This window comes from Dendropsophus ebraccatus, chromosome 4, assembly GCF_027789765.1.
Source record: "Dendropsophus ebraccatus isolate aDenEbr1 chromosome 4, aDenEbr1.pat, whole genome shotgun sequence".
NCBI lineage: Eukaryota > Metazoa > Chordata > Amphibia > Anura > Hylidae > Dendropsophus > Dendropsophus ebraccatus.
In genome coordinates this window covers 35,549,604-35,572,586 of record NC_091457.1, presented here as the reverse complement: position 1 = coordinate 35,572,586, position 22,983 = coordinate 35,549,604, and the positions used below count along the sequence as shown (strand labels likewise).

The following is a 22,983-nucleotide window of genomic DNA, read 5'->3' as shown; positions in this document are numbered from 1 at the left end:
CGATGACCATATCCATATTTTGCACATAGCCTTAGGGCTTTATCCAACTTCAGCAGCCACCGCTAATCAAACACCGAAAGTTCGGGTTCGGATCGACTCGAGCATGCTCGAAGTTCGCTCATCTCTAGCTACCGGGCAACCAGCGCCCACACCTGGAAGGGCTACCGGGCAACCAGCGCCCACACCTGGAGGGGCTACCGGGCAACCAGCGCCCACACCTGGAAGGGCTACAGGGCAACCAGCGCCCACACCTGGAGGGGCTACCGGGCAACCAGCGCCCACACCTGGAGGGGCTACCGGGCAACCAGCGCCCACACCTGGAGGGGCTACCGGGCAACCAGCGCCCACACCTGGAGGGGCTACCGGGCAACCAGCGCCCACACCTGGAGGGGCTACCGGGCAACCAGCGCCCACACCTGGAGGGGCTACCGGGCAACCAGCGCCCACACCTGGAGGGGCTACCGGGCAACCAGCGCCCACACCTGGAGGGGCTACCACAAGGCTCTTTTCCATGGTTGGCAGAGCTGGCAGCCCTTGGTGTCCGGTGACTGCTGTCAGTGTTTGGGCCAGTGGCTGGGACTTATGGTTCTGCTGGAGATAGACAGCTTCTATGGGGTCGCTGCCCATCATGTACTCTCCAGCACTTTCCTTGGGTCACACTCCTATGCTGAGCCTTGTAGTCCCCCAGCAGTACTTACCTGTTTAGGAAGGCGTTCCCGAAGGCGCTGAGTTTCCTGAACGGCTTCTTGGGGTCCACGACCAGTGCGTTACCGGGCAACACCCCCTCCACCGGGCCGTGCATGACCGCTATGAAGGAGTCGGTGGTGGGCTCGGGGCCGATCCTCATGCCGGGGAAGTCCTGCTCCATGAGGTGGCGGATGAAGGTGGTCTTGCCCGTGCTGTACTGCCCCACCAGCAGCACCATAGGCTTGTTATGGAAGTCGGCATCCTCCAGCGCCGGGGAGTGGAAGTCATGGAAGCGGTAGGTCTCCTCTAAGGGCAGCAGCTTCTGGTTGTACAGCTTGCGGAGCCCGTCGGCCACCGTGTTGAAGAGCTCCGGCTCATTCTTCCTACGCCCGTCTTTGCTGGCCCAGCTGAACATGATGGCGGCGGCGGCAGTAACCGTGACCGGTGCGGCTCTAACGGACCCGGCTCGAGCTCCTGCGGCTCAGGGCTAGGATGCCTGGGTCGCGCTGGGCGTGGTTATGGGGGCGTGGCTTATGGGGCTCACTACAGGACAGCCACAGCTCGTGCTCACGGAGTCCGGACCAGGGGACCGTAACAGCCGGTAGCTTCACGGTCACGTCACGTCAGCCTCGCTTCTGCACGTTCTCCTATAACCGGACCATACGTTATAACTGTGGCTAGCGCTCGGCTCTGTAATCATAGTACTACGTGTGGAGGACCCGCCCGGGTGACGTCGCAGGCGCTGATGACGTCACGCCAGGCATTGCTAAGCTCTGCCAAGCGTTTGATTCATGATGACACGTGTGAAATCTCAGGCGTGGAGGATTACTATACAGGAAACGTGTGTAATGTGCTGCAGCTGGGGGGCACGACTACAACTCCCAGCGTGGCCTGGCAGCCCTACGGCAAGGCATTCTGGGAGTTGTAGTTTGGTACTAGCTGGAGAGCCATAGTATTTTAGCTGGTTATATTAGGCAGTCAGGGAATGCTGGCAGTTGTAGTGCTATGTGACCTAGTTTGTATCTGCTTTTACCAACTTAAATAAAATAGGTTGTTGGTGCATGCTGGGAGTTGTAGTATTGCACCAGGGTAGGAGTACCCAGTGAAGGCACAATGCTACAGGACTGGCGGGATATCAGGAGATATTATATAGTGACTAAGGTCATAGAAAGGTTACAGGCAAAGGACTGCAACCAGTGTGTTCACAGTGCCTCTGCGGTGTAGTACCAGCACATTAGAGCCATTGGAATCATTCACATGGTGGCTGCCATAGTAGAATCCACCCCTGTCAGAGGCAAAGCTCCCGATTCCTGCTAGCTGATCCTGCTGGGGGACATGTGACCTCAGTTGCCACGATCAGTAGGGGTTCCACCAGTGGCCCCCACCAATATAATCCAATTATTCCCTATCCCGTATAGTGGGCACCTCCTAATCTTGGGATAACATCTTTCCTCCCAATGTTGCATTACACTTATATAGTTCCTGCATGATTGTGATCCGTGTACACCAGTGTGGCTGTAAATAGGCGCCAGTGAATTATCTGATATTTGTGAGGAGGGGGATAGTTCACATCAGTTCCTGCTCCTGCGTTTACACAGCAGCTGTAGCCCATGTATGTAGATGGTGACAGGGGCCTGTGATGTGGGCGACAGCTGGCGTGTGCAGCCAGCATGGCAGGAGGGAACACACAGGGTTAGGCTATATCCAGTCTGTGCAGGCACACTCAGTCTTCTGTTGACATCATATGGGAAGAAGAACATACAGCAAGAATGTCAGAGAGGCTGTAATTTACTGGGACATGACCTCTGTAGGTTGCGTCACATGAGTGTATTCTGGCTGTAAGTCCCTGTTCAGCCACAGGGCCATTGATCCAACCTGACAGCACCAGAGATCCCCTAGATTACAGCGGTGTGAAGCCGGCCTTAGGCCAGGGTGTAGAGCAGTATTCTGTGGCTGTATAAGCCAGAACAGGGAGCGGGGCCTGTGCAGAGAAGCTACAAATGTCAGCCTTTATCATCCACAGATATCAAGGTTTTTTCCAGGCTAATGCGATTGATGGCCTATTCACTGGATTGGCCATCACTTACTGAATGTCCGGGTGCCAACACCTGGCATCCTTGCCAATCAGCTTTGTGGTGTCAAACCAATAAAATGGAATCCGAATCATTTCGTACCCTGTCTCAGTGACTGGTAACCTAAAATAGGGAAGGGGCATTAATCCTGTTAGCCCAGAAAATCTCCTTTAAAGGAGAAGTCCAGCCAAAATCTTTATTAAAGTATTGTATTGCCCCCCAAAAGTTATACAAATTACCAATATACACTTATTTCGGGAAATGCTTATAAAGTGCTTTTTCCCAGCACTTACTACTGCATCAAAGCTTCACTTCCTGGATAAAATGGTGATGTCACGACCCACTGGAACTCCCAGAGCTGTGCGGGCTGTGGCTGCTGGAGAGGATGATGGCAGGGCAACTGTGTGCCCAGCAGTTGCTGCTGCCCAGCGCATGTTTGCGCTACCGCTGCCATTGTTGCTCTCTGCCCCACAGGGGCCCTGGCCCTCATGGCCCTGGACGCTGGCTTGTTTGAGTTTGCTGCCACCCAGGGGAAATCGGAGCAGATCCCGCCAGGAGGGGTAGGGAGCGGGAAACCCAGGGGAGATCCCCCTGGTGGAGTAGCTGGGACACTGAGCATCCCCCAGGGCAGAGGGAAACTGCCCTGATGGGCAATAATATTATACTAGGGACGGAAGCAACAGCAGCTGCTGAGCACACAGTTGCCTTGGTCACGCACTTTAGGGTCCGGTGCCCAGTCCTGCCATCATCCTCTCCAGCAGCCACCGCACACCTCTGGGAGTTCCAGTGGGTCTTGACATCACCATTTTATCCAGGAAGTGAAGATTTGATGCTGTAGGAGGTGCAGGGTGCATTTCCCGTAATAAGTGTATATTAGTGATTTGTATAACTTGGGGGCTATATAATACTTTAATAAAAATTTTGGCCGGACTTCTCCTTTAAAGGGAACCAATCAGCCCAATTGGGCTGATATGGTTCCCTGGAGCACTATATAAAGCTACTGCAGCGGCTGGAGCTTTATACCGGGGAAAATGACTTTTATTCCCCAGCTCGTGACAGACAGGGGCAGGGAAGTAGTCATCTGGGTGGCTCCCCGTCCATGTCTAGTCACAGCGCTCTGCCTGTCAGCTCGCTCGGTGGACTGATTGACAGGCAGAGAGGCCAGTAACAGACCTCTCTGCCTGTCAATTGTTCCCGTGGAGCGCGCTGACAGACTAGACACGGGCCAGGAGCTTTATATATTGCTCCAGGGAACCATATCAGCCAGATTGGGCTGATTGGTTCTCTTTAAGTGCTTTTTATAGCTCTTCCCATTCACTAGCACTAGGGACTTTACCATGTGCATAAGGCCTTATGCTTTTTTTTAATACTATTGGATAGATGTTGTCTTTTGTGCATTCATTTCTTTATGTATTTTTCCTGTTGGGAAAGATCCTGGAATATGGAACCTAAAGGAATAAACTGGATCCTACAGATTAGTATTTATACCTGTAATGCAGAATCACTAAGCGTAGGGTTAATAGCCTACACAAAAAAAAAGTGTTTGTACATGTCTACAGCTTCACCTGTTGTATAGGAATGCTCTGGTGCTAATAATACTGTTATGTAGCCAGAGGACATAAAATCCTGGTTACATAACTGGAATACTACAGACGCAATGCATTGGAAGTTACAGCTCTTGTTTGAGTCAGTCGTGTAGCTGAACAATACAATTGTGATCAGCGGTGTAGTGGTGGTGCTTTTCCTGTCTTTACAACATCATTGAGGAGTGAAAGCTCAGCACATCGAGCTAAAGTGACGCAATCACACAGCTACAAAGTAACAAGAAGACAAACACAGTAATTGTCCTTGTGTACGCTGAGCCACAATGGGTTCAACACCAGCAAGTTTCTATATAATTGTTTACGAAGATATTTTAACCACGTATCCCGCCCTCCTTTTGTAACATTTTGTATATGTTACTGAGGAAGTGGCCATGTTTAAAGCAAGAGGTCATGAGAAAGTCACATTCTATGTCAGAATAAAAGTTTATGCCGTGACGTCTTCATATAAACATGCATCAATTCTGGTAAAAATAGCAAATGGTTGTGAGTGCCCGCTGCTGCCCATCCTGGTTATAACTGCCCGGAGACACGAAACCCAGCTGCCCAACAGGAACAACATAGAAACACGGATGGCCAATAGATGCCGGGGGAGCACATTATGGTATGTAAGCGAGAAACATTGTGACCCTCATGGGATTTAGAAAGTTATATCTAGAAGTTACCCAATATCCTAATATATTTTGTGTTTTCTCTGTTTGCTGCCATTGAAATGCCATGTTTGTGGCTGCATCAGACATCATGTAAATAATACGTTTATCAATTGTGTACATTTTGTTCTGTTTGTTAAAGGAATCTGTAAAGAAAAAGAAAAAAAAAATATGTCACTGTAAAGGGGTTATCCAGTCTGGAATTAATAATAGTAGTACAAAGAACTGAAGTGTTTTTTCCCAAATGTTTAATGCACCACCTCTAGGGATGAGTGCAACTCAAGCAAGCTCAAGTCTGATTGTTCGACATTTAAATACCGGTGGCTGAAGAAGTTGGATGCAGCTTTATGGAGTCGCAGGCTGAATCCAATAGTGATTTCAAGGACAATCAGAAGTAAGGGTATGTTCACACTGAGCAAAACAGGCGGAATCTCACCTGTCTCAGTGTGCCATGTCTGAGTGGGACATGTCACTTCTTTGAGCGAAGAGCAGCAGAGGAGCATTCACTTACATTGGGACACTGAGCACGGCGGGATTCGGAATTCTGCCGTATTTGCTCAGTGTGAACATACCCTTAAAGGGGTACTCCAACCGGTGGTATTTTTCAGCTATGACCGTGGATGGGGTGGTTATGGACAGTGGAGGTCACTTACCTACCCCGTTCCAGCGCCAGATTGCGGACGCTTCCTGATGTGAGATGCCGCTTGAGACGTGAGGTCTCAAGGCAGCTCAGCCATTCAGAGGCTGTAGCAAAGTTCCGCCTCGGCCGCTGAATGGCTGAGCTGCCTTGAGACGTCACGTCTCATGCGGCAGCTCACATCAGGAAGCAGCTGCGGAACGGGTGTACTGGGCGGCGCGATCCGGGACCCGGCGATTGAACAGGGTAGGTAAGTGACCTCCGCCGTCCATAACCACCCCGTCCCCGGCCATAGCTGAAAAATACCCCTGGGCCAGAGTTCCCCTTTAAGGCTGAAGATTGTCTTCTTCATACAGCCAATCAGTGGGGACGCAAAAAAGGTTGTGAAACGTTGCTCTATAGTATACTGTTTTCACCGAGCTGTCCCTTTAAAGTGTTCCTTTAAGAACATGTCAAAAGCTTTAATTGGTGGGGGTCTGAGTGTTCAGACCCCACTAATCACTAGAATGAGGAGGGAGAAGCACACGGCCGAGTGCTGCTTTTCCCCGTTGCGTGTGAGACAAGGGAAATAGGCACCTAGGGCCACCATATTTGATGGCCTGTGTGTTTTCCTTAAAGGGGTTATCCAGCGCTACAAAAACATGGCCACTTTTCCCCCTACTGTTGTCTCCAGTTCAGGTGCGGTTTGCAATTAAGTTCCATTTACTTCAATGGAACTGAGTTTCAAAACCCCACCCAAGCTGGAGACAACAGTAGGGGGAAAGTGGCCATGTTTTTGTAGCGCTGGATAACCCCTTTAATCCATCTTATTGATGGAAGTGGGCTTCACTAAGCTGGTAAGAAAACGCAAGGCCACACACTTCTCACACTTTAATTATTTTTTAATCTTGGGGTCAGCACTGAGTCCCCAACCGAAAACATTAAATATGACTGGATGACATAAAAAAAAAATATGAGTTTTTTTTTTTTAAACAAGCAGTTTTTAGGAAAATACTGTCAGCTACTCACTCATGTACAATTGATGTTCTGCTTAGTAACATTGCATTATACAGCTCTGTACCCCCAACAACCCCTAGTGTTTTTATGCAGAAAAACATAGCCCATAGATGTCCTAGTGTCCTAGCCATGGAGAGCCATGTGACTAGTATACTATGTCTACTACTACTGCTATGGAGGTAGAGTGACATGTTCCTCCATAGAACACCATCTATAGATGGGAGCTCCATTCTGCTGCACACAAGGACGGGGATTGCTAGAGGGATAGAACTGCAAGTGCAGCATTACTGAGCAGAACAATAACTGGATACCTGGACAACCTCTTTTTTTTTTTTTTTTTTATCTTATATATATCTTTTATTAACTTCTACATAAATACATAAAATGTACCAAACATTCCTTTTTTTTCCTTACAAATATAACCCCAACAGTAATTACAACAAAAAATAATAATTAAACCATCATATTCCCCGCCCCCCTCCCAAAAACCACCCCAACCCCCCACCCTAGCAAGAGAGACGTGGAGCGAAAAGACGAGAGAGAGATAAAATAAATAAAAAAAAAAAAAAAAAAAAAAACCCTTCGACAAAAAATAATTCACAACACCAATACAAAAGAGGTGATAGGGTTACACTGTTTTCCATCTTTCCCAAATATTACAATGGTTTTTAAAAGCCCTGGGGGAAATAAGTTTTGCTCTGCATTCCTCATAATTATATATTCTTTCCGTTAGCTCAATCCATTCCTCTAACACCGGGGCACGAACGCTAAACCAATTCCTCGCTATTAAGACCTTAGCCAGGGCTGTAAGTTTGTTCATTAGAGTACCACTCCTCCCATCATGTCCGAACCCCAACAGCAAAATTTTACATACATCCTCCCCCAACTCCAATTTTTTCCTCCTCTTTACATAGTTCTTAATTGATTCCCAGAAATCTAAAACTACTGGGCATTCCCACAATAGGTGAAAAAAGTCAGCCCCTTCACTCTGACATTTAGGACAAGTGGAGTCTCCCCTGCAATTTCTGTTGAACAGGCCAAGTGGGGATAAGTATAACCTGTATAAGATCATATATTGAATCAACCTGTGTGCAGGATACCTCGAAACGTGTTGAATATTACTAACCGCATACCTCCAATCATCGTCCGAAATAATACCAATCCTAAGTGCCCATTTCTCCCTAACCCTATCCAAAACAAAATCCCCTTTTTCTTTGATTAACATTTTATAAATTTTAGCTAAATATCTCTTTCCCAGTGGTTGGTCCCTAATAAAATCCACCAAACAGTGCGAATCCACTACCCAATTTACACTTAAGTCTGTTGCTTTAAAAGCGTGACAGAGTTGATAATACCAAAACCCCTGTGAATTAGTTAAAGCATAACTCTCCTGAAACTCAGAAATAGGCAACAACTCCCCATCTCTCACTATTTGTGCCATATATTTTACCCCTTTAACTAACCAAAATTGAAAATCCAGTGATTTAAAAAATTCTGTTAAATAAACATTACCCCAAAGAGGAGAGAAAGTCAAACACCCCTTTATTCTACATATGCGTTTCAAAGACTTCCAGGTTTTTAAATATAACTCTGCCTGTGATAAAGTTTTTATGCCCCCAAACCCAGCCTCCAACCCAACAAAAACATCCTCATATCCCCACTTGACCTGCCCCAAAATATATTGAATCACAGGGGAGACTCTCCACCTCTTCAAGGCCTGCGCACCTATTGCCAGGAAATAGAGCTGAAAATCGGGGAGAGACATACCCCCCTCTCCCCCAGACCGAGTCCAGACCTGGTACCTTATTCTTGGTCTTCTCTTACCCCAAATAAAAGAGTTTAGCACCCGGGCTAGCCTCCCAAACCAACGTTCAGGTATCCAAACAGGGGAAGAGTATAGTACGAACAGAATCTGGGGGAGAAGAGTCATCTTCACAATTGCCATCCTGTCGGCCATGGAAATAGGCAATTTTGACCAGAAATCAATCTTACTATTGATCTTGGCCATCAAGGGGTTCAGGTTCAAAGGGATAAACTTATCTATAGTAGGGCCAATCTTGATCCCCAAATATTCCAGAGACTCCTCGGGACCAAGAACATGGACCAAAGAAGTCTGTATGTGGGGTTTCCCCCCTAACGGCATTAGTGAGGACTTCCCCCAATTAATCTGTAACCCTGAGTACTTCCCAAACTTAGAGATAATTTCAAACACATTATGAAGAGTGCCCTCCGCCCCCCTCAAAAAGAGGATGACATCATCCGCATATAAAAGAAATTTTTCATTACGGCCATTTACTCCGAACCCCTCCACCCTGGGCGAGTTCCTAAGCAATATGGCCAAAGGTTCTAAAAAAAAAGCAAACAGCAAGGGGGACAGAGGGCACCCCTGCCTTGTACCCCTCTCTAATGTAAACCATTCTGTAAACTCTGCATTTACCGAAACTTTAGCTACAGGCCGTGCGTAAAGTAATTTAACCCAATTCACAAAATTCTCACCCAAATCAAAGGCCCTGAGAACCCGCCATAGGAACCCCCACTCCACCCTGTCAAACGCCTTCATTGCGTCAAGCGACAGGATGGAGCGGGGGGCCTCATCTTCAATTTGTAAATTCGCGAAGGTCCTGGCTATATTATCGTGAATGACCCTACCTGGCACAAAGCCGGTCTGCTCGATACCAATCAACTTAGGGGCAATCCTCCCCAACCTTATAGCCAGAACCTTCGCCAATATCTTACAGTCACAGTTTATGAGTGATATAGGGCGATATGATTCAATTTTTAGTGGGTCCTTATGTTTTTTCTCAATAAGCACTATAGAAGCCTCCCTCATAGAGGGCGGAAGGGCACCATTTACCAAGGATTCATTACATATCTCAGTTAAATAAGGAAGAAGTACATCAGCAAATTCCCTATAAATATCAAAAGGGAGACCATCGGTACCTGGCGAGGATTGACCATTAAAGCTGTCTAAAGCCAATTTAAGGTCATCTACCGTGATTGGGGCGTTAAGTTCCCCCTTTAATAAGGGATCCAGTTTAGGGAAAGGGAGGGGACCCAGAAAATCATCAATTTCTGTCTCAGAGCAAACCCCCTCACTCCTATATAATTCTACAAAAAAATCATAAACAACCTGTTTAATAACCCCAGGATCATTGGATGGCCCCCTATCCCCATTAATTAAGGCCATTATAGATTTCCTATTCTCGTGCTCCTTAATTATAGAAGCTAAATACTTGCCCGGTCTTCCGGATTCGAGGAAGCGTTTCCTGCCTTTAAAAAAGATGTTATGTTGTGCCTTACTAAGAAGGAAGGCAGAATACTCCTTCTGGGTGTCCCTTACTGCCTGTCCATTTGCTTGAGAGGAATTGTGGGCGAACTCGTACTCTGCATCATCCACCATTTTCTTTAGACCAAGCTCTTTCTCACGGAATACTCTCCTCTTATAATTAATCTCTCTATGCAATAATCCCCTGAGGAATGCTTTCAAGGAGTCCCATACAAAAAAAAAATGCGACGAGCCCTTATTAATTTCCCAGAAGTACTTGATCTCATCTCCGATCATATCCTTTCTATCTATGATAGTTAACCAGTAAGGATTAATTCTGGGGGACCTATTCAAAGAGCTCTTATTCCAAGGACCCCTGATAGAAACAAGAAGAGGGGAGTGATCGGAGATGGACCGAGCCTCATACGCTATACCTGACACCCACCCCAACATTGACTCATTACATATCGCCAGATCAATTCGTGATGCTGCCAGGTGGGAGGAACTAAAGCATGAAAACACCTGTTCCTCCCCCCGTAAGCACCGCCACACATCCCTCCAGCCACTTTCAGACATAAATTTCCCCAGGGGAGATCTGGCCGAGGAATTGGACTGAAGCTTCCCCCTTCTATCCTGTAAAGGATCTAGGACACAATTAAAGTCCCCACAAATAATCAGTGGAATATCACCCCTTTCCAAACCAAATTTAACCAACTCAACTAGGATATGCGAGGAGAATGGGGGAGGGATATACAGGCAGGCTATAATCATTTCTGTGTTAAATACCATCGCGTGGATAAATATGTATCTACCTCGAATCTATTTTCTTACCAATAAGTTGAAAAGGAATTCTGCTGTGTATAAGGAGGGAGACACCTGCCGAGTAACTCGAAAAGACAGAGTGGTAAGAGTGGCTCGCCCATCTGCGTCTCAGCCTATCCAACGAGTCCATCGTGCAGTGAGTCTCCACTAGGCCTACCAAGCCTGGCAAGTGCTTTTGAACTACATCAAATACAGCCCGCCTCTTTACCCGATCCCCCAGACCCCTCACATTCCAAAAGAAAAACTTAAGAACATCCCCCATAACGAAATAAAGAATCGCAGCAGAAGCAACCAAACCACCCCAAAAAAGAAAAAGAACGAGAATAAGAAACCGCAAAAAACAAAGAAATAAACAAAAAAGAAAAAAAAATCAATTCCATGCCTCTCTCTCCCCCCCTCCCCCCCCACCCCCCCAACCCCTCCCCTCCCCCATCCCCACTCCCCCCCATGCCCCCCCAAACTCGAAAGAGCAAGGAGAGCTCTATACTACCCGTCATGCTGCTCTATCCCGCCCCCCTAGCCCCCCAGCACCGCCACCCCAACAAATGACACAGGATAAAAAATAAGCAATCATAAACCCTCGCTCTCCATCCAAGACAAAGCATCCTGTGACCTGGCAAAAAAATGTACTGTGTCCTTATACGTCACTCTCAATTTAGCAGGAAAGATTAAGGAGAATGATATCTCCGCCTGATGAAGTCTCTTTTTGACGGCTCTAAATGACATCCGCTTCTCCTGAGTCGCCCTTGAAAAATCAGGGAAGAACGAAATTTTTCCTCCATTATACATGATCACTTTCTGTCTGGCAAGTTTAAGGATAATGTCTCTATCCCCTGAACAAAGGGTTTTAATGAGCATCGTCCTGGGGGGGCTGCCTGGAGGGAGAGGTTTGAACGGGACCCGATGCGCTCTCTCCAGTGCAAACATAGAGGAGAAGGATTCCTGGCCGAACGTGTCCAACAACCAAGCAGAGCAAAATTTGATTGGGTCGCCGGCTTCCACCCCCTCAGGGAGACCAAGGATCCTGACATTTGCTCGTCTGGAACGATCCTCCAGATCAGTTAATTTGTCCCTGGTGCTGGACAGCTGATGGTTAAAATCATCCATTTTGCTCTTCAGCTCCCCCACCTCACTCTCTATTGTAGGAATGGATTTTTCAAAATTTGAAACTTTCTCTCTCATCTTATTCATGTCTCCTCTGATGAAGCTAATATCAGCTGATAGTGCTCCCACCGAGAGCGTTAAGTCAGAGAGGGACTTATTACAAGTTTTCAACTCAGAGAAAATAGTGTCCAGCGTAATATTAGGAGCAGAGTCCTGACTGCCCAGCACCAGAGAATGATCGCCCTCTTCATGCAACACTGCAAATCTTGACCCAGCAGGTTCAGCTCTTACGGAAGCAGGAGAGGCAGAGGGGGTGCTGATCATTTTACCCATCCCACCTGGGGATTTGAGGAACTTATCCATTTGTGGCGGGGGGTTACTCTTAGATTTTTTCGTTGTCCCTTTTCCAGACATTTTTTTTTTTTTTTTTTCCCCTTCCCCCCTACCCCCTTTTACTTTATTCTTATCCTTTTTTCCAAAATCCACCACAGATCCTATAAACAGAGAAGGGAGGGGTTAACTGCCCGACAGACAAACAATATAATATGCCGTATGCAGAGCTTCGGTAGCAGTGCAATCCTGCACAAATCAGAAGTTAACAATTATGCTTACTGCTGCACCAGACTCTAGTCCAGTCACTTCCAGTAGTCCGCTCCTCCCAGAGCAGTATATCACCCCGTTGAATCCCGACCACGATAAATGGGGACGCAAGGCAGGAGCACAGTGTCCAAGCAGTCAGGTCTCATCCGGGGCTAGCCGACATACCTCAGCGTCACAGGGGCTTAAAAGGAGAAGTCACATGACCTGCCAAGGTCGGCCGTTCCGTTTGCCCGCTTTGGCATCTACAAGAGCACTAGCACCGATAGTACCTGCTTAGCCTCCACAGGCTACGATGGACCAGACCGGCTCGGAAGAAACTGCTCCCCTGTTTTATGGCCATATTTCGGAGCTGGCAGTTTTAGCTACTCCATTCAGGCAGCAGCGTGGACGTCCCGGGGACCTCGGACGGACCGGCCAGCCGGATCATCAGCACATGAGCGAGGTGAGGGAGCGGCGGCACCAGAAAGCCAGGGGGAGGAGCACAGAGCAGAGCGTCCTACATCCGGACGTGACGGCCCCCCAATTTACCCTGGACAACCTCTTTACAGTGTACCAATGGGGATCAAGCACATTACATTCTCATTGCGTCTCTGCATCCATGGAGACCCGAACTTCCGTGCTAGCAGTGGTTCTCGATGCTGATTCAGAAGCGTCCCCATTGTGACAGGTTCACTTTAAATGTAACCATTCAAGATATGTTTAATGTGCTTGATTTTTTTTTTTTTTTTTCGGACAGATAGCCACCAATCACAGCAAACACAGCTGACCTGTGCTTGGTTGCCATCAAGCCTCAGACAGACTGATAAATCTGGTCCATTGAGTCTCATTCCTGGCCCCAGTGCTGGGCACATCCAGGATCTTCCCACACAAGCTGCAGACAAATGTTCCAGGATCTTATGCAAACACATTCCAGTAAAGTACACTTGTGCTGCCATAAGCAGGTGGGGAGCGCGGACCCCCCGTCACTCCATCTCAGCTGTTGTGTCAGAAACCTATATTCCTTCTGGAAATACTTTGAGCAGGGCTGGCCTTAGGTTAGTTAGTTTCATACATGTACATATCTCATCTGTTTGTTTCCTTGACATATTAAATCCATATAAACTGCCTCTTTGTATACTTACATTCTGCTCTATGTTCAGTGTTACAGGCCATGACATAGCATGTCCAGTCAGTAACACCTGGGAGCCGAGTTGTCCATGCACAATGAGTTGTGGGGTCAATAGCCAATAACCTCTCAGGCAGGGGATGGCCATGTGCTCTATATTGGTGGCATACTACACACCAGTCCATTAGTTACATAGTTAATGAGGTTGAAAAAAGTCCTTCAAGTTAAACCTACAGTATAACCCCATTGTGTTGATCCAGAGGAAGGCAAAAACTGTCATGAGACATATGTTAATTGCCTCATCAAAGAGAAAAATTTCTTCCTGACCCCCAAATTTTGTTTGCCTTGCAAACTAAACATGGAGGAGAAGAGATGGTCTGCAGCCAGACTCAATGCATGATGCTTCTTTCTTAGGATAATATTGGGTCCATCTTGCCCTTAGTCCAGGGTCTGTCAGGGTACGTACGATTTTTGTCTGCAGATCCCATGACAATGTAATGACCACATGACTTGCAGTTTATATGGTGACAATGGGAATATTTTAAGAAGTTGGATTTGCCTAGCTTGTCATATGACCTGGGGGTTTTGCATTGATTTCGGGGTAGTCTCTTAAATTCCTGTTTTAGCTTCTGGGAAGCAACTGTGTTTAGTGGTGTCTGCTAAATTAAGGAAATACTCTTCAATGAGGCTTTGTGCACGGCTTTTGTTTAGTGATGTGTCAATTGCACCCAGAATACACAACTTCCCTGTTTCATTGTTACCTTATTCCTGGTATTTTTGTGCATTTATGTGACATTTTGGTTGGTGGTCACAATACTTGTAATCAGTTATGCTAAACTTTGGTTCTCCTTTGCTGAGCAAATGTATATATTTGGTTGCATATACACATATATTAGATTCAGTATTCCTATTCAGTGGAGAGTTCTGATAATAGCAATAAACATTTTTTATAATGTTAACCCTTTAAAGACGTGGCCCATTTTCGTTTTTACGTTTTCGTTTTTTCCTCCTTGTGTTTAAAAGGTCATAGCACTTGCATTTTTCCACCTAGAAACCCACATGACCCCTTATTTTTTGCGTCACTAATTGTACTTTGCAATTACAGGCTGAATTTTTGCATAAAGTACACTGCGAAACCAGAAAAAAATTCAAAGTGTGGTGGAATTGAAAAAAAAAACGCATTTCTTTTATTTGGGGGAAATGTGTTTTTACGCCATTCGCCCTGGGGTAAAACTGACTTGTTATGCATGTTCCTTAAGTTGTTACGATTAAAACGATATATAACATGTATAACTTATATTGTATCTGATGGCCTGTAAAAAATTCAAACCGTTGTTAACCAATATACGTTCCTTAAAATCGCTCCATTCCCAGGCTTATAGCGCTTTTATCCTTTGGTCTATGGGGCTGTGCGAGGTGTCATTTTTTGCGCCATGATGTGATCTTTCTATCGGTACCTTGATTGCCCATATACGTCTTTTTGATCGCTTTTTATTACATTTTTTCTGGATTTGATGCGACCAAAAATGCGCAATTTTGCACTTTGGGATTTTTTTGCGCTGACGCCGTTTACCGTACGAGATCAGGAATGTGATTAATTAATAGTTCGGGCGATTACGCACGCGGCGATACCAAACATGTTTATTTATTTATTTGTTTACTTTTATTTAAAACCTGGGAAAAGGGGGGTGATTCAGACTTTTATTAGGGGAGGGGGCTTTTTACTATTAACAACACTTTTTTTTTTTTTTTTACACATATACTAGAAGCCCCCCTGGGGGACTTCTAGTATATACACTTGGATCTCTCATTGAGATCTCTGCAGCATAGATATGCTGCAGAGATCCATGAGATCGGCACTCGTTTGCTTTCGGCTGCTGCAGCCGAAAACGAACGAGTGCCGAGCCGAGGACGGCGCCATCTTGGACGCGTCCCCGGCCGGCATCAGTAACGGAGATCGCTCCTCCGGGACAAGGTCCCGGAGGAGCGATCTCCCCCACTAGACACCAGGGAAACGTTGCCTCCGGTAATCGGAGGCAGCTGTCAACTTTGACAGCTGCCTCCGATTAGCTAATTAGCGGGCACGGCTATCAGACCGTGCCCGCTAATAGCAGCGGTCCCGGGCTACTCGCGGCACCCGGGATCGCGGCACTTCAAAGCGGGGCCGCCGCGCGGCCCCGCTTTGAAGTGCAAGTGCGGACATATGACGTACCGGTACGTCATATGTCCTTAACCCCTTGCCGCAAAATGACGTTCCTGGAACGTCATGTAAAGCAGGTAGTTCCCGCAACATGACGTTCCAGGAACGTCATGGCTTCCCTGCCTCCCCCCGCTGTCCCTATAGAAGATCGGGCAGCAGGAGGATGCTATGTCACACAGCATCCCCCTGCTGCCTCTGCCCGGAGGGGAGCCGCGCTCCCCCCGGGCAGTTAACCCCATAAACGCCGCGGTCAATGCGACCGCAGCGTCTATGGGGAGATCGGGCGATCGGGCGGCGGGGGGAGGCTGCAGCACGTTGCCTCCCCCCACCGCCACAACTAGTATGTCCCCCGGCCCCCTCCCCTTGTCCCCCGATACCGGAGATCACCGCTATTACCGTTATAGCGGTGATCTCCGGTACCGGGAATTACCGGCGCCGCCGAGAGCTTTCATCTCCCCCCACCGTGAATCCACGGTGGGGGGAGATGAAAAATATCCCCTCAGACCCCAGATCAGCCCCCCGATCAGACCCCAGATCCCCGTACCCGGGCGGCCATCAGATCCAAGATGGCCGCCCCCATCCCTGCGATGTTTGTTCGCAGGGATGGATATAAAATAATGATCAAAGCCCCATGCTCTCCGCCACCGGAGGTAGCGGAGAGCATGGGGCAGTGATCGGGGACCCCCCCGTGTGGTCCCGGAGCAGGCGATCGGCGGTATATACTATATACCGCCGATCGCCTGTTCCCAGTGCTGCCCGGCACTTTTTATCCCCTGTCACCATAAATCATTGGTGACAGGGGATAAAAACTGTCACTGTGCCCCCCCCCAAGTCGCCCCCCACCCCCCCAGTCGCCCCCCACCCCCCCAGTCACCCCCGTCCCCCAGTCACCCCCCCTTCCCCATATACTCACCGGATCCTGGAGCTCCGTCCTCCTCGACGTCCTGACTGCTTCTGATGTGCGCATGCGCGTCAGAAGCAGTTAGCTCTGAAAATTTAAAGTGACAGAGACCAATTTGGTCTCTGTCACTAAACTATGATTACTGTGATAGAAAATATCACAGTAATCATAGTAATACAGTGAAAATGAAAGTGAAAAAAGAACAAGTGAAAAAGTGTAAATGTGAAAAAGTGAAAAACATACAAACAAAATAAAACACACTTTTTATTATAGTAATAATTGCGGTTTACTCCCAGATTACCCGTAACCACCGCAGGTTGCCCGTATCCGCCCCAGTTTGCCCGTAACCGCCGCAGGTAGCCCGTAAACACGGCAGATTACATGTAACCACCGCACGTTGCCCATAACCACCACATCTTGACCGTAACCACCCCAAATTGCCAGTGACCCCCTCCAGATTGCCCGTAACTACCGCACGCTGCCTCTGACCACCGCACGTTGCCCCTGACCACCGCACGCTGCCTCTGACCACCGCACGTTGCCATTGACCACCACACGCTGCCTCTGACCACCGCACGCTGCCTCTAACCACCGCACGTTGCCCCTAACCACCGCACGTTGCCTCTAACCACCGCACGTTGCCCCTGACCACCGCACGTTGCCCCTGACCACCGCAAGTTGCCCCTGACCACCGCACGTTGCCCCTGACCACAGCACGTTGCCCCTGACCACCGCACGTTGCCTCTAATCACCGCACGTTGCCTCTGACCACCGCACGTTGCCCCTGACCACAGCACGTTGCCCCTGACCACCGCACGTTGCCTCTAATCACCGCACGTTGCCTCTGACCACCGCACGTTGCCCCTGACCACAGCACGTTGCCCCTGACCACCGCACGCTGCCTCTGACCACCGCACGTTGCCCCTGACCACAGCACGTTGCCCCTGACCACCGCACGTTGCCTCTAACCACCGCACGCTGCCTCTGACCACCGCACGCTGCCTCTAACCACCGCACGTTGCCCCTAACCACCGCACGTTGCCTCTAACCACCGCACGTTGCCCCTGACCACCGCAGGTTGCCCCTGACCACCGCACATTGCCCCTGACCACAGCACGTTGCCCCTGACCACCGCACGTTGCCTATAATCACCGCACGTTGCCTCTGACCACCGCACGTTGCCCCTGACCACCGCACATTGCCTCTAACCACCGCACGTTGCCCCTGACCACCGCACGTTGCCCCTGACCACCGCACGTTGCCCCTGACCACCGCACGTTGCCCCTAACCACCGCACGTTGCCTATAACCACCGCACGTTGCCTATAACCACCGCAGGTTGCCTCTAACCACCCCAAATTGCCAGTGACCCTCTCCAGATTGCCCGTAACCACGCCAGATTGCCTGTAACGACCCCAAATTACAGGTATCCATCCCAGATTACCTATAAGCACTTCAGTTTATCCGTTACCACCCCACATTGCCCGTTACCACCCCGCGTTGCCCGTAACCACCCCGCGTTGCCCGTAACCACCCCACGTTGCCCGTAACCACCCCACGTTGCCCGTAACCACCCCAGATTCTCTGTAACCACCCCAGGTTGCCCATAACCACCCCAGGTTGCCCGTGACCACCCCAGGTTGCCCGTGACCACCCCAGGTTGCCCGTGACCACCCCACATTACCTGTAATCTCATTTTTTATTGTATTTTAGTAACTGCGCTATTCTTATAACTATTACTAGCTGCGGTTTTGCTCCAGCAAATTGGCGCTCCCTTCCTTCTGAGCCCTGCTGTGTGCCCATACAGTGATTTATGCCCATGTATGGGATACCGTTGTACTCAGGAGAACCTGCGTTACAGATTTTGGGGTACGTTTTCTCTCCTGTTCCTCGTGAAATTAAGAAATTTTTAACTAAACAAACATATTATTGGAAAAATTCTAGTTTTTCAATTTTACTGTCTTATTTTGAATACTTTCCTCTAATACCTTTGGGGTCAAAATGGTCACCACACCCCAAGATGAATTATTTGAGGGGTGTACTTTCCAAAATGGGTGGACTTTTGGGGGGGTTCTCTTCTGCTGACACTACAGGGGCTCTGCAAACACACCTGGCGCTCAGAAACTTCTTCAGCAAAATCTGAACTGAAAATGCTAATTTGCGCTCCCTTCCTTCTGAGCCCTCCTGTGTGGCGATACAGTGGTTTATGCCCACATATGGGGTACCGTTGTATTCAGGAGAACCTTCTTTACAAATTTTGGGGTACTTTTTTTCTCTTATTCCTCGTGAAATTGAGAAATTTCAAACTAAACAAACATATTATAGGAAAAATTCAAGTTTTTCATTTTTACTGTCTAATTTTAAATACTTTCCTCTAATACCTGTGGGGTCAAAATGGTCACCACACACCAAGACGAATTCTTTGAGGGGTGCACTTTCCAAAATGGGGTGACTTTTGGGGGGGTTTCTCTTCTGCGGACACTACAGGGGCGCTGCAAATGCACCTGGCGCTCAGAAACTTCTTCAGCAAAATCTGCATTGAAAAAGCTAATTGGCGCTCCTTTACTTCTGAGCCCTGCTGTGTGCCCATACAGTGGTTTACGCCCACATATGGGGTACCGTTGTATTCAGGAGAACCTTCTTTACAAATTTTGGGGTACTTTTTTTCTCTTGTTCCTCGTGAAATTGAAAAAATTCAAACTAAACAAACATATTATTGGAAAAATTCGTGTTTTTCATTTTTACTGTGTAATTTTGAATACTTTCCTCTAATGCATGTGGGGTCAAAATGCTCATCCTACCCAAAGATGATTTCTTTGAGGGGTGTACTTTCGAAAATGGGGTGACTTTTGGGGGGATTCTATTCTGCGGACACTACAGGGGCTCTGCAAATGCACCTGGCGCTCAGAAACTTCTTCAGCAAAATCTGCATTAAAAAAGCTAATTGGCGCTCCTTTACTTCTGAGCCCGGCTGTGTGCCCATACAGTGGTTTACGCCCACATATGGGGTACCGTTGTACTCAAGAGAACCTGCGTTACAAATTTTGGCATGCTTTTTTTCTCATGTTCCTTTTGAAAATGAGAAACTTTAATCTAAACGTATATATTATTTGAAAATTTAAATTTTCGATTTTTTTACTGCCTAATTGTGAATACTTTCCTCCAGCCCCTGTAGGGTTAAAATGCTCATTATACCCCTAGATTAATTCTTTAAGGTGTCTAGTTTCCAAAATGGGGTCACTTATGGGGGTTTCCAGTATACAAGCCTTCTAAATCCATTTAAAAAAAGAACTGGTCCCTAAAAAAAATCAGTTTTGGAAATTTTCACAAAATGTGATAATTTGCTCATAAATTTCTAAGCCCCGTAACACCCTAAAAAAGTAAAATATGTTTCCCAAATTATGCAAGAATAAAGAGGACATATTGGTAATGTGATTTAGTAACTAATTTATGTGCTATGACTTCCTTTTTTAGAAGCAGAGAATTTCAGAAGTTCATAAAATGCAAAATTTTCACATTTTTCTTGATATTTTGATGTTTTTCACAAAAAATACACAAAGTAGTGACCAAATTTTGCTACTAATATAAAGTGTCATATGTGACGAAAAAACAATCTCAGAATCGCTAGCATACGTTAAAGCATCACTGAGCTATAAGAGCATAAAGTGAGACAGGTCAGATTTTGAAAAATGAGCCTGGTCATTAAGGCCAAAACAGGCTTTAGAGGCAAGGGGTTAAGAGGTTTAAGCGTAACTGTCATTTTTTTTTTATTGCAGAAATCAGTAGTATAAGCGATTTTAAGAAACTCTGTAATAGGTTTCATCAGCCAAAAAAGCCTCCTTCTGTCCTCAAGAAGCAATCTCCCAGCCTCCCCCCCTGACTTCTTATCTGTGCATTATCAGGCAAACACGTCTTCATTACAGAGAAGCCAGTGAAGACGTGTTCTGCTCTCTCCATTGTAAGCCTATGAAGGGGGGAGGGGCTGAGGGAGATGAGGGAGCAGGAAGAGGTGACATGAAGGTCAGCTGTTTGTAGACTGTCTGGGCACCTAAAAAGCAGGATTCTGGGGTCAAAATGGTCAGTGCTTATCTATGAACTTACAGAGAAGATTGCAGGGTGTTGTGCTGTTCAAGACTGCTCTGTGCTTACTCACTCCTAACAGCCCCTCCCCTCTCCATAGCCACATAATGGACACAGAAATCCTGCTTCATTTGATGTGAGGGGGGAGGCTGGGAGGCTTTTTCAGTACAGAAGGAAACTTTTTTAGTACATAAAACCTATTACAGAGTTTCTTAAAATCGCTTGTACTGTTGATATTTAATGTTTTCAGAAAAATGACCCTGAAATGACAGTTACGCTTTAAAAGCTACAGTTTTTATAAAACCTAGAGAACCCATTCAATAACCACACGTAGAAATTATTTTATAACAATCAATACAACAAATGTTTATTGAGATCGCCCTTAGGTCAGCTGCCAGCCAGGCCCTCACCCTCAATGGCGGGCTGCTGCGATTGCACGGACGCCCACCATTAACCCCTTAAACGCTGCAACGTTTCAGTGTACGTGACCGGAGCATGGCGTGACTGCCGGGGGTCCCTTACCTTCCTCCGTGCAGTCAGGTCCTCAGTCTGCTAACACACAGGCTCTATCAGAAGATCACAGATAACACTGATCCCTGCTATGCTATTGCATAGCAGTAATCAGTGTGAGCAATCAAATGTATGTATTAAAAAGTCCTCTAGGGGGACTATAAAAGTGTAAAAAAAAAAAACAATAAAAGTTTTTAAAAATGTCCCAAAGCCCCTCCTCCAATAAAAGTGAAAATTACCCCCCCCTTACCATTTTTTATCTTATTAACATATAACATACCGTATTGTGCGTAATCCTCCGATCTATTAAAATAAAACAATATTGTTCCCGCACGGTGAACGGCGTGAACAAAAAGCGGTAAAAAACAGCAGAGATTGCTTTTTAAATGACATTTTATGTTTAAAAAAATTAATAAAAGCGACCAATACGTCTGAAAAAAATGATCATGGCGCAATAAACGATGCCCCATATGACCCCGTAGGTGAAAAAATAAAAGCGCTATAAGAGTCACAATAGGGCCATTTTAAATACACCTATTTGCAAAAAAAAAAAATGTTTTACTGCTAATAAAAATAGTAAAATGTTAGAAAACCTAGTGAACATGCATATCGCTGTGTTCAGACTGACCTAAAGAATAAAGAAAAAAAATGTCAATTTCACAGTAAAGTACATTATGTAAACATGGAACCCACCCAAAATTTGCATAATCAAATTTTTTGATCCAAATTCAACCCATAGATGATATTTTGGGGGTTCCGTCATTTATGTTATGGCAGATTGAAAGACTGCATTACAAAGTACACCTGCTCCTGAAAACAACAATCCCTCACATGGTCCTGTAGGTGGAAAAATATAAGAGTTATGGGTCTTAGAAAGCAAGGAGGAAAAAACAAAAACGCAAAAGTGACAATTGGCCCGGTCCTTAACCCCTTAACGACAATGGGCGTACATTTATGCCCTCACTGCCTGGGACTTTACGCAGGAGGACATAAATGTACGCCCTTGCGCGGTCCCGGGCTATGGAGCAGGCTCACGAGCTGAGCCCGCCCCATACCGGGTGAGGACCGGCTGCTATCTGCAGCCAGGTCCTCACCCTCACCCTCACCCTCACGATCGCACGGCCGCCGGCCATTAACCCCTTAAACACTGCGATCACGTTGCGGCGTTTAAGTATAAGTGACCGTAGCATCTCCGGTCACTTAACGATCAGAAGCCCCGCAGGGTGTCTGTGGGGGTCCCGATCGCTTTTCCTGACAGACACGGGTCTCTTACCTTCCTCCGTGCAGTCTTCGGACCGGTCCTCTGATTCAGCCTGCCACAGGCAGGCTGAATCAGAAGATCACAGATAACACTGATCCCTGCAATGCTATCGCATAGCAGGGATCAGTGTTACTGATCTAATATATGTAACTGATAGTTCCCTAAGGGAACTATAAAAGTGTAAAAAAATAAATAACTAAAAGTTTTACAAAGTGCCCCAAAGCCCCTCCCCCAATAAAAGTGTAAATCACCCCCCTTCCCATTGCATACGTAAAACACATAAAAAATAATAAAGTTAATTAACATATTATACACCGTAGCATGCGTAATTGTCCGATCTATTAAAATATAACATTACTTTTCCCGCACGGTGAACGGCGTAAAAATACGCAAAGATTGCTTTTTTTATGACATTTTATGTATAAAAATTTTTATAAAAAGCGATCAATACATTTGATCTAGAAAAAAAAAGTTTCTAATAAAAACTAGAGAT

General features: G+C 46.9%; 1 protein-coding gene and 1 long non-coding RNA gene across 2 annotated transcripts in view; one reads left to right on the top strand and one right to left on the bottom strand.

Annotated features, from left to right (window-relative positions):
• EHD1 (EH domain containing 1) overlaps positions 1-1,366 on the bottom strand; it is a 28,209-nt gene extending 26,843 nt beyond the window's left edge. The window contains exon 1 of the mRNA XM_069965533.1: positions 699-1,366. Within this exon, the coding sequence (XP_069821634.1) occupies positions 699-1,102 (404 nt within the window). The 5' untranslated portion in view covers positions 1,103-1,366. The remainder of the gene's footprint in view (positions 1-698) is intronic.
• Positions 1,367-4,885: 3,519 nt separating this feature from the next.
• The window catches only part of LOC138789575 (uncharacterized), a 35,166-nt gene continuing 17,068 nt past the window's right edge, over positions 4,886-22,983 (top strand). The window contains exon 1 of the long non-coding RNA XR_011362737.1: positions 4,886-4,964. This is a non-coding gene — a long non-coding RNA (uncharacterized lncRNA). The remainder of the gene's footprint in view (positions 4,965-22,983) is intronic.